A 12,498-nucleotide genomic window follows, 5' to 3' on the forward strand; every position below is an offset into this window, starting at 1 on the left:
GTATATAATACATTATGTATTATTATAGATTAGATGTCACAGACAGACAGACAGACAGAAAGACACAAATGTAGACGTAGACAGATACAGTATATAGACAGACAAATATAGAGATGTTATAGATAGATTAGTCAATTAACATCCATGTGGGAACCTAGTTATGTAAACACTATTTATAGTATTTACTATGTATGGGAAATAATAAAGGCATAACAGCAAAGGTAATATTAAAAATGTAAGGCCCCTTACTGTGAACAGAACAATTCCCTATTTGTTCTATTTTATCACTTTTACTTGTTGTTTTCAAAGGATTGCCCTCAGCTCCTTCACTCTGGGGAAATCCTCATTCCGGCCGGTGAGGTCCGACCCATCACCCTGAGGGCCCGAAACCTTCCCCAGCCACAGTCGGGCCAGCGGGGCTACGAGTGCGTGGTGCACGTGCAGGGTGTCAGCCACCGTGTCACGGCGCTGCGCTTCAACAGCACCAGCGTGCAGTGCCAGAACAGCTCGGTATGACCTCAAACACTCACAGTGGGAGTCTCACAGCTGTCAAATGAGGCAGACAGCTTGGATGCTGTGTAGGCAAGGTACACAGGGTACATCAGTGAATACCGCCTGAGGTGTTGAGCATACTGAGGAGAAAGTAGAGGAAAGGGAAAGTGAGAGCGATGAGGAAAAGTGCAAAGTAAGAGAGACAAAGGAGAGTGGCAGAAAGGAAAGGAAAGGAAAGGAAAATGGCTAAACAGTTGGAGAGGAAACATTGACTTCAATATGACCTTGTGTGGTAAGCTGGATATTGTCAGATTAACATCTAGGTGTTCACATCATCAAGCATAAATACGATCCTCTCAGCAGAGAGTCGCAGGTTTGGGATGAATACAGGAGATCTCTGGGGATTTTTGTTGCACAATGCAAATGACAGGATAAATTTCAATGCAAAGCACACCTTGTTACCCTGTGACAATGAGTGAAAAGGCCATTTTCTTCAGATCTGGATGATCGGCCACCCCGGCCAGGGTTTGCATGCCCTACATGTCAAAGCGGAGAGGAGCAGACAACCATGGCAGAAATGACAGATGGTTAAAAGCCTCGTCTCTCTGCTGCCCTTTCATCCTCTCATTTTCCCCCTCTCTGTCTTTCCCTGTATCTTTTTATTTTTTACTCAATCCCTTGTCTCTCTTTGACTTTCTTTCTCCCTGTATGCACTTTCCGCACACTCCCTCACTCTCTGTTTCTGCTTTTCAGTACATGTACGAGGGTGTGAAGATCAGTGACCTGGCAGTGGACCTCTCCATCGTATGGAACGGCAATTTCATCATCGACAATCCCGAGAAGATTAAAGGTAACTCTGCCATCCATCACTGCCAGGCCAGAGGAGTGTAAAGCACTCAATCCACAGGGGATAGATGGGTCATACAGAGCACTCCAAGGCTCCCAAAGAGCCTTGAGAGAAAGTTCACAATGGCAGGGAATATTTTCAAAAAGCACCCAATCACTTGTGCACCAGGAAGGGTGAGGGGTGGATCTTCATATTTGCTCAGTTTGGCTCTCGTGGCTGCTCTTGGTTACCTCTCCATCATAGTGCAAGAGAAGGTGTTTGTGGTATTTGTTGTCATTGCGGGTTGTACATTAAATATATCCCTGTTGTCAAGGACAGTGATGGCCATAAATTTTAACAGGCCTTGACATTATTTAGGTGTTACTTTATATGAGCTCAAATACAGTCTACTTACAGGAGAGAGGATGTAAGAGACCGGCTTCAAAGACAGGTTTATTGGATTACTCTGACATCTTTAATCTTAATACTTGGGAGAGGAATTTTCACAAACATGCCTTTTATGAATTTATTGGATTCACATGGTGACACTCCATGGTTGAAGTCAGATATTTTTGGAGATGATACATTCTGATTAGTTGATCAGTTTGATTCAATTTACTGCTGGTCCAAATTTTGTTATGCGGTATCCTTCATCTTTTGATAACATCAAAAACATTAATACTGGCATGTGAAATTACATAATGTTCTAACAATTGACCAGCTGTCCTCTGTGTTATCCCACAGTGCACCTCTACAAGTGCAGCGCTCAGCGGGACAGCTGTGGCATGTGCCTGCGGGCGGAGAGGAAGTTCCAGTGTGGCTGGTGTAGCGGCGAAGGCCGATGCACCATGAAGCAGCACTGTCCTCCCATCTCCCCTTATGCGAGCCGCTGGCTGGACCTCTCTGCCAGGAATGTCAAGTGCACCAACCCACGCATTACTGAGGTTTGTTGTTTGTTTGTTTGGGTGGTTGCCCAGTCCATCATTCAGTGAGTCAGTTGCACCACAGAGCTTGAACATATAGTGTATGTAAATTACACAATCACAAGATGTGAGTTTCTTTGGCCAAGTAGTTAGAATTTACTTTCATTTAGAATAAGCAGTCTCTGGGACGGGGAGAGTTATACACATTTCTAAGTCTCAGTCGTCATTAAAACAGAGACTGTGACTGTTGTTTTTCTCAAGCCTGTATTCCTAAGTAAATGTTCCATTTATTTTTTTCCAGCAGCATTTCAGAAAATCCGAGTAATAAAAGTTTTAAGTCCTGAACTGGGTGAAGCAGCTGAGAGATTAATCATGACACTGCAGTAATTTGTTCAGAAACTTTGAAATTGAAGGTGGACCTGGCGCTGTCCTGTTTCAAGGCGTTTTGTCAGCAATAAAAAGTCAAACTCGCTGACTGATATGCAGGGCATGTCTGAGAAACCAAAGTGAACCAAGTTGCTACAGTAGCTGAGACTATTTTATTTTACTGTGCTATGCTGCCAAGAGAGGAAGAGTGTGGTTAACATCTCATCATGATACATCATGATACCGTCACTGTGTAGACCTCAGTGTAGGATTGTTGGGTAATGCAGAGGTTCACCAGAAATGTGGGAATGAACATGATTTCTTAAAAAATAAAGTTGGAATTTCATCAACTTATAGCTTCTACAGGACCATAAACATTTGTTTTGTTGCTATCCACATAATATTGTGCATTATGACTAAAATGTCACATGAAGAATATGAATATGAATAATGTGTACCCTCTGAAAATCAACACTTGCACTCTTTTCAGGTCTTTACTGGAATATGTGGAAGATAAAGGCTTTGAACAGAAGCCCATTGCTCATATGCCTAGTCACAATTCAGATTTTTCGACAATCCATCTATCTGGTCTTCCTTGACACTAAATCAGAAAACATTATGCCAGCACACTTTGTTGAATATATATATGGTAGTCTGTGAATGGCAACAACAAGCTCTAATTTTATTTCTGGCCACTTTCCAGTTTCTCATCCAAGTGTCTGTTTACCTGAGACTATCTCCCATTTTATTCCATGATGGCTGAATGCCTTAAGTGCTTGACAGCTAAATGAATTCAGTCTGTTTAGAGAGTAGCGATGGATCTTTTATGTCACAAACTCCTGTTCATTCTCTTGAATGAGGCACAGTAGGTCAGGCACAGAGATGCAAGGCTCTCCCACTTCAAAGAGCCGTGAGCCTTTGATGTCCCTGTCACATTATTAGTGTTTCTGAAGGAGCTGCAGCAGAATGAATCAACTATCGAGTGCTGCTCGGGAGTGGAGGGAGTGTTGCTCTGGCATTGCTCCTGTTCTGCTCTGCAGGTCCAAAGGTTCCCTGCTGGGGTGGTTAACTTTACACTGGAAAGGACTGTGAATAGGTTTCTCGAGGCTTTGTTATTCACTGCATAATTCATTAAAGTTTGTTTTGAATTTGTCTGGATTTCGAGGCTCTTTGAGTAAACTCAGTCAGTTTATATACACATGTACTTAATGTGTGCTTCTCACAAATACAGAGAAATTATACAGAAACTATTCTCCGTCATCTAGTTCATGGTATATCTAGAAGTGTGCAGTCAATAGCAAATAGACTCACTTTAAATACTTGAAAGAATCTAAAGCAGCAGCTTTTTAAAGCAGTATTTTCACTGACACACAACAGTTGATATTTGTGACTTCAAAATTCAGAGCTATTCTAACCAGATTATCAAGAATGTATTTTCACAATAATATATTTGTCTTGCTGAAAGCTTAGAAAAACATTGAATCATGTGACTCAGTAAAACTATGCTAACTATATATTTGAGTAAACTCTTAATGACATTATCAAAATGGAAACTTGGATACACTGTCTCGATAAAAAATGTCTATTCATAAAAAATAAATACAAAAAAAAATAAATAAATAAAATGTAAACGCTGATGCAAGAAAATGCACTGTCACTGTAGACTTTGCTGTCTTCACTTTGTAGATAACAGTAAGTAGCTATGGTCACAGAGGAATCTCACTCATAAGCTGAAACGGTATCTGTGAACCACTGAACATTAAATTTGACTTCATCCTACTATAATTTTCTTATCCTTCCTATGCCAGGTGAGCCCAGTGGCAGGGCCTCTGGAGGGGGGCACACTGGTCACCATCCAGGGCCTGAACCTGGGTCTGTCCTTCTCTGAGCTGGAGGGTAACGTGGAGGTGGCAGGAGTGCAGTGCACCCCACAGGAGGAGGGATATATCACTGCAGAACAGTAAGAGACTCCACCCCTCCTCTGCTCATGAATTCATACTGTACTGCACATAGACATACTGTACAAATGCACACACACACACAAGAAAATAAACACATGCAATCTCTCTTTCTCAGTCACACTATTTTACCCACAGTCACTAGCACAGTCTGTGAATAAGCCGGAGCCCAGTGATGCCTCATCAGGTTGTAGGATTGTATGTGTATGTGTGTGTGTGTGTGTGTGTGTGTGTATGTGTGTATCTGGTGGTTCTGGTGGTGGTGGGGGCTTTGCATTGCTCTAGTGCAGGCAGAGCCAAAGGAAGAGACAGTCTTTGTGTCGTTGTCGTTATGAGGCTGTCGGCACAGCTGTAATTGAAATGCGCTGCATGTCGCTGACTGGAGGGACAATCTGTTAGCCATGTGTTTCTCTCACAGCCATGTAATGCGATTGGGCTCAGGCAGCAGGGACTTTATTTATATCCTTGTTAAAAAAAAAAAAAAAAAAAAAGAAAAAGAAAAGAACATGCCAGCAGAAAATTGGAAAACTCTCGTGATGTATGAATAGAAGGGCTGGGCAGGGACGATTTATTGAATGCTCTTATTGTATCGGAGAACGCAGAGCTTCTTGCGCAGGGCAGTGCGTTCGGCAGGGCCATTCATTTGGCACACACAGTGCTTTAAAACATGGCATTACAGCTGTTACAACCATTAATTTCAGCATGGGGTCAGTTGCTATAATGACTTATTCATGGTGCACTTTATCTTATTGACCTGACAGGCAATACTGATTTATTGAAGAAACCCCTATGTTGTCATGGCAACCGGAGGTAATGGTGGGTGGCAATCGTGCTGGAGATGGGGAGGGGTGTAGTTTATCATTTGAGTTATATTGCTGTTATAGGTTTCCCATTAGGAAGAAAGATGGCCCTCTGTATTGACCCACAACTTCTATGAAAGTCTGCCTCAATCACACTGGCCGGCAGAGGCCATCTTCTCCCAGCGCAATTCATAACAAATGTGATACAGTGCTGTGATTCTGCTGTGTGCGCCTGTGCTGGTGTTATTACTCATATGTATGGTGATCTGCTGCACGGCTGTGTTTTCGCGCACCAACATTCACATATTTGTGCCTTTTGCCTTGACAGGATTGTATGTGAGATGGCCGCAGCTCCTAAAGGAAGTGCACCAGGTCCAGTCAAGCTCTGTGTTGGCGAATGTAGACCAGAACTACGTGCACAGTCCGTCCCAGTTCTACTCTTTTGTGGTAATTTTGACACTGAAACACATTCACCTTGCCCATATGCTCTGAAACAAACATCAAGTGTTTGCAGTGGAATTAAGCTGAAGGCGTGATTGCAGGTGAAAGCTAACAACCATTTTAATCCATTATTGCCACAGCAATCATCAAACTGGAGAGGAAGACAGAATAAGACACTTGATTTTTGCAGATGCACCACTGATGTGGCATGAGAGTCTAAAACATCATTATGAACAGTCTTTTCACTTTGTGCATTATTTTCATTTTATGGCTAATGAAAAGTATGTGTGCTTTCTTGCACTCGAGACAGAAGAGGTTTTTATTTTGCCTCTGAATATGAACTTTTCAGTCCAGCCACGGCTGGTAAAACAGGAATTTTCAGAATCAGATAATTAATAAGACATACTGTATTCTGTGTTTGACCACTGCTGAATTAAATATTAATGATTTTTTTTTTTCTTGGGTCTCCACAGGTCCCTTCAATGCTGGCTCTGACCCCAGGCAGAGGGCCTGAATCTGGGGGCACCAAAGTCACTATTGTTGGGGAGAATCTGGGCGCTGGCAGCACTGTTAATGTTTACTTTGGTAATCAGACCTGCGAGCTATACAGGTGAGACTGATAATAACATAACCACCTGATGCCATCATAACCTCACATTCCCTAAGACTCCAGATTCACCGACACTAAACTGAGATCACCTTTACACAATATTAAAGATTTAGCCCTCTCTAATCTCTATCTTCTAACACAGCGAGAGATCGCTCTATTTAAAGACACATACTTAAGATACAATTAAGTGTCTGTGTGTTAAATGAAAAGTCTTAATAAAGATTTGTGAGGAGGTGATGAAACCCACAGTGGTAGGTATTGTTCTCTGTGTATTTATAGATATCTATTTAAAGTTCAAAATGCCTCACATGGAAGGAGTCAGGAGGGTGAGGCGAGGAAGCCATTAGCTAGAGCACCCTCTAATTACAGTGTTCCATTCCTAATGTGTCTGTTAACGAGGAGGAGATGGGACAGACTATAATGAATCCTCTCTCCTCATGGTAATGTGCATGGCTCATAACTGCGTGAAGTCAGGGATTTGCCACTGCAGCAGCAAGTGGGCAGTCACAATCAAAGGCATGAATAAATCCCTCCTTTGGTATTCCCACCAGGAGGACCATGTCGGAGATTGTGTGCTTCTCTGCACCATCAGTAACAGGAGCGGGGCCAGTGCAGGTCAGTTTGAGTGTTGACCGAGCCAAAGTTCCTGGGAGTCTGGCCTTTGAGTACATCGAAGACCCCACAGTCCAGCGCATTGAACCCCTATGGAGCATTACCAGGTACTCATACAGATGCCTGTAACCTGGCTGCACTCATACCTTGCAAGGATGCAAGTTCACTTACTTAGTTTTTCTGTGTGGAATTTGCACATCGTCCCAGTATTAACGGGAGTCCTGTTGTTCAGCATCAAACTTCATTCCTTTACTCGCCAAAACCTTTCTCTTGAGGTGCAACACCAATGTCAACTCACTTTGCTTCTGTTTCTATCACCTCTTTTCTTCTACTGAGGTTAGCATGCTAACCACCTAGCTGTGTCCCATCCCGTCTCGTTAGTTTGCAACAGTGAGTCAATGCAGTCTGCCCTCAGTCCAGCAGGAGAGGATGAAAAGGTAGCCCTTCTCAGAGGGCATATTCTAACCTCTTGTGTTGAAACACAACAATGACTGAAGCTGTTGATAAATTTACAGCTGTTGCAGCTGCAATGCTAATGTTGGCTATGTCGTGCTAGCAAAATCACATCAATAGTTCCTTTAATGTCATCTGAGTAGTCTTAATGCCATCCTATCCCAATTTATTCAAGTGTTGCATACAGGTTAAAACAAATTAGTTTAGGCACAAGTTGCAAATATAACATAATTTCTCTTACATTTGTTATATTGTAAATAGTAATTTTTCAGTAAAAATCTAAATTTGAAAAATCTTCCTGCCTAAATGTGGCAGTCTGCCTTCTACTGATTATTATGGGGCCAGGCAATCTGTGAGTTAGCCAGTCGCTCAGGGTTACAGTGAAAGTGATGAGAAGAGCTGAGGTGTTGTTGTCAGTTATAACAAGGTTGTTGAATAATATCTAAACTGTGATCACAACAAGATGACTTCTATAGAGAAATGGAAATTATGCTCCATTTAATTGAAATGATCTTCAGAGATTTTACATGACATGGTGTGATGCTGCTAATATTACAATGAGAATGAATTTGCCGCATAAACATCCCTGTCATAGTTGAATGGTGCGCTACCTGTATTCCACTAAATAAAAGATGGCACTTAATTTGAGTTCAGGTGGGATTACCCAGCACTATGTCCCTGCAGATTAGACTTCAGAGAGACACCCTGGCCCTCAGCCTAGTGACAGGAGGAGCTTTGTGGAGTTGCAATCAAGAGCCCTCATCATGAATGTGCAGTCCCACTATGTGGCCCTACAAGCTTAGGTAGCCTTTGAAGTGTGAGAAGAGAAGGACTGGCACTCTGACAGGCTCACTAGACTGGCCAGTTTTTTTTTTTTTTTTTATTTAAACATTCTTCCATCATTTCTCTCTTGTATTTTTCTTTTTCTCTCCTTTTCTACTTCTCATTTCACTCTGCTGTTTTCTAAGCTTACACTGACCGCACAGGTTATGCAAAGATTAGAGAGTGTTGTTTATTTTAATCACATCTAGTGCAGATATGTAAACACACAGCACCTGTATTCATGCTATGCCAGCCTCACAGTCATGGATGAATATAAAATAGCAGCCAGCTGGTTCGCCGTTTGATCTGGCTCTTCTGCCCAATAACAAAGAGCGAGCTACCATGCCAGCTATATCTCCTCAAACCTGAATTAATGCAGTTTCTCTGGAAAATGTTGGGCTTGGAAGTTAAAAACATTGATTCCTCTCTGCGGCCATCACTCTCATTAATTCACGATGAAAGGCAGTTAGCATTCATATATAGGCTACCTGGGGTATGGTGTGTTTGTATGTGAATATGCATGTGTGTTTGATTCTTCCTTGTAAAATAAATATTCCTTTCTTCCAAACAGTGGACACACCACCCTGACAGTGACTGGGACCAACCTGGATGTAGTTCAGGAGCCGCGAGTCAGAGTCAAATATGCCGGCCATGAATCTGTCAATGTGAGTGTGACAGCTGCTAATATACTACACTCAACCTTTATTGATGCTGCTTACTCAAGCTGATAGAAAATGGCACAGTAAAGCTGGTCTTTATTGACAGTTTGCTAGGATTGTAACAAAGTAGATTTAGGATTGTTGTCAATTTACTACTTTTTGTTTTCACTTACTGATCTGTACTAACATTTTTCAAATGTAGCCTACAGCATTTATGCAGTTTTATATACATACATATATATATATATATATATACATATACATGAGTGCTCAGTGCTCAGTATTGTATAACCACAGGCCTGCCAAAGACAGTAAAACAGTCTGCAGTCTGCAGGATGGATAGAAAATTAATTAACAGTAGCTTAAAATTCAACAGTGCAATCTAATAGTCAGAAGCTTTTTAAAATGTTGCTGTTGTGGTTGTAAAAAATGAAGCCATACATAAACAAAGAGGGCAAAAAAAAGAGGTTTTAAAGAACTGGCATGGAAAAACAACTCAGTTTTGGGAGGTGATTTATGGTGCTGATTTCTACTTGCCTGAGCTCCTCAGGCAGGTTGCTTCAAAGTGATTGATTGTTCCAAAGTGTTGGGGCCCTGATGGCAAAAGTCCAGTCACCTTTAGCTCCAAATTTTCCACTTTGGACCAGTCAGAGAATGGCCTGAGGACTTTAAGGCTGCACAGTGGCTGAAGAGGGTCAAAACTTCTGCAGGGAACTTTTGGCTTGACCTTGAGAGAGCTCAATATAATCTTAAAAATCAATTCTAAAAAGGTAGGTAGGGAAGAGATGCCAGAAATGGAATGATGCATTTGTTTGCTTGTACTGGCACAAAATAGAGATTTTAAAGACACTTTATATTGATGCTGAAGTAAAGACAGAAGACGAGGTAAATATGATATGAAAGAATTTATGGCCTTTTCTAAGCCAGTAAATTATATATATATTGGTCCGGGATATTGTTTGTAAAAAGAAAAAAGGCCTCAGTTGAGGGCAGAAAAGTTGAGGTCAGACAGTGGGTATATTTGTATTATTGGCAGAGCAATGGAAAGAAATGCTGCAGTTAAAGATAACATAGCTCAGATAGAAGCACGTAAAAGGAAAACAAGATGAGGAAAATAAGCAACTAAACAACAAAATGTGTTAAAGAGGAGTTTTTTTCCAAGTTGACAATGTTGTGCGTGAGAGGTATGCCCTGAGCCAATTAAATGGTGTGTTAATGATGCCAGCCAGAATTTGAGCCAGTCAATTAAAACTGCATGTTCTACAGTGTCACTGGCAGAACTGAGATCTAAAGGGATTAAAGCTGAACTTTCACCCGAATCAGCTGCTAAAAGAGGGTCACTGCTAAATTTAATGAGGGCAGTCTCTTTATCGCACATATCTCAAAAACATAACTGGATCTGCTTAAAAATGTTTTGAATCACAAAAGCAGTTAATTGACTTGAAACAACTTTCTGTGAAACCTTAGATAAAAACTGAAGCTTAGAAAGTCGCCTGGAGCTGGTGGAATTTATGGGAGAAGCTTGATTATGAGGAGTTTGAAGAACTGCAGAAAAACAACAGAAGGCAATGTGCTAATTCAAGAGAAGTGTTGGTTATTGATAAAATATCCATAACTAATAATAGACAAAGACCTTTTATGAGCCACATCAAGGGAGTGAGTGATTGACTTTATATGAGAGAGTTTCTGGTAGATATGCACAAAAAACTTTACCTATACCTAAATACATGAGGCATGCATACAGGTCAAAAATGTGAGAGTAGACAGGTGAACAAGTGGATGTGATATTTTTATTTGATAGAAATGCTGTAACAGTGAATTATTATCTCACATTATGTGGGTTACCACCAGAGATACCCTCAGTATGTTTAAGTTAATGTACAATTTGAATAAGACTAAATGGCTCGTTATGATTCCTGCTGAGATCTATTCAGCAATGGCCGTTTCATATATTTTTTTAGTGCACCTTCAGATTTCAAAATTGATATTTTTTATAATTACAAACTAATTAATTATCTATGTCTTTCAGTAATTCATTCAATTATTAATAATGCAGCAAAAAATACTGTGAGCTATTAAATATGTGTATGATGATATGTACAGTCTACTTTTCATACTATGTGTGACAGCAGTGGTTGTGGGTATGGTGTAAGTACAGGGACATGTGTAACTTCCACGCCTGATTTAATTCCTCTCTAGGTGTGCAAAGTGCTGAACACAACCACCATCAGCTGCTTTGCTCCCTCTCTGAAGGCAGAGTACTCCTGCAGACCAGGAGACCATCAAACACGTGGACGAGTTTGGCTTCGTCTTCAACAACGTCCAAGCTCTGCTCACTTACAACAACACGAGCTTCGTCTACTACCCCAACCCTTACCTGGAGCCCCTCAGCCTATCAGGTGTTCTGGAGCAGAAACCTGGAGCTCCCATCATACTCAAAGTAAGTCAAAGCAGATCTCCTCTGATTTACATAGATACTTTGAAGCCAGTAACTATTTCGCATCAACAAGATTGCTGAATGTGCAGTAAATGAGACCCTGTTCTCTCGATGATCAAGAGCCCTATCTGTTTTGATCTTAGTGATGCCGCATATGCTGCATTCCCAAACATCATTATATCATAATCAAATGAGTTTGTGAGTTTAAGAGTATTTCTTTGTATTAATATTTGAAAGAAAAAAAATACTAGTGGTTGCTTCTATCTCATGTTTCTCTAAAAGTAGAAGAGGTCATGGATACATATTGTAGGTTCTGAAGTAGTTTTTTCCATCTACCTTTCACGTTTTTACACCATGTGCCTACTGCAAGAGCTTAAATGTTTAGTTCTGTTTGCAGTGGAGAAACAGCACATTTTGCGTTGGTTTGTATCTTGAAGCAATCTGCCTTTGTTAGGTAAAATAATTTAGAAGATTTCCTGCAAAACATGATATGACTCAGTAGCTCACAGTGTAGTGTGCACCACAGAAACTAGCTGCTAGTCTTCTTGAAGATGGACTGATTATAGTAATTATACTAATGCCTCAAAATTGCATGGTAATAATCTATTGAGGTTAAAATGCTACAAATATGATCAGCAAGACATGACGCTAAAAACAGATGTCTTGTGGAACCAATGGGAAAAGTTCCAAAGGTGTAAAAGACCTCCAACTTTGCATTGTTTGGGAAGCATGTCTGATTTACATTTTTTACAACCTGACATTACACACCAGCATAATGCTGCAATACAGTTTGGAAAAAGGTCTCATTTGAAGTCTTAAACCAGAACTATGCTTGTTAGGATCTCGATCAGTTTTTGCTGTCTAAGAACTGAATGGTCTTAAAATGTGTTTCATGTTTGATATATTGCTATTTTCTGCAGTTATGTTTATTGCTTCTCTAACTATGCTGCAGGGACGTAACCTGGTGCCATCTGCATCTGGTGGAGCCAGGCTGAATTACACAGTGCTGATTGGAGATACGCCCTGCTCTCTCACTGTGTCTGACACTCAGTTACTCTGTGAACCACCAAACCTCACCGGGCAGCACAAAGTCCTGGTC

General features: G+C 41.0%; 1 protein-coding gene and 1 long non-coding RNA gene across 2 annotated transcripts in view; one reads left to right on the forward strand and one right to left on the reverse strand.

Moving 5' to 3' along the window:
* Nucleotides 1-12,498, reverse strand: part of LOC127143092 (uncharacterized) — a 120,801-nt gene that overhangs the window by 59,311 nt on the left and 48,992 nt on the right. The window lies entirely within an intron of this gene.
* Nucleotides 1-12,498, forward strand: part of LOC108888067 (plexin-A2-like) — a 69,899-nt gene that overhangs the window by 42,194 nt on the left and 15,207 nt on the right. Inside the window, 12 exon segments of the mRNA XM_018683854.2 lie at nucleotides 310-510; nucleotides 1,246-1,342; nucleotides 2,063-2,262; nucleotides 4,416-4,567; nucleotides 5,694-5,790; nucleotides 5,792-5,812; nucleotides 6,280-6,416; nucleotides 6,968-7,135; nucleotides 8,875-8,968; nucleotides 11,162-11,227; nucleotides 11,229-11,402; nucleotides 12,352-12,495. Of these exon segments, the coding sequence (XP_018539370.1) occupies nucleotides 310-510; nucleotides 1,246-1,342; nucleotides 2,063-2,262; nucleotides 4,416-4,567; nucleotides 5,694-5,790; nucleotides 5,792-5,812; nucleotides 6,280-6,416; nucleotides 6,968-7,135; nucleotides 8,875-8,968; nucleotides 11,162-11,227; nucleotides 11,229-11,402; nucleotides 12,352-12,495 (1,551 nt within the window).

This window comes from Lates calcarifer, linkage group LG12 (genome assembly GCF_001640805.2).
Source record: "Lates calcarifer isolate ASB-BC8 linkage group LG12, TLL_Latcal_v3, whole genome shotgun sequence".
NCBI lineage: Eukaryota > Metazoa > Chordata > Actinopteri > Centropomidae > Lates > Lates calcarifer.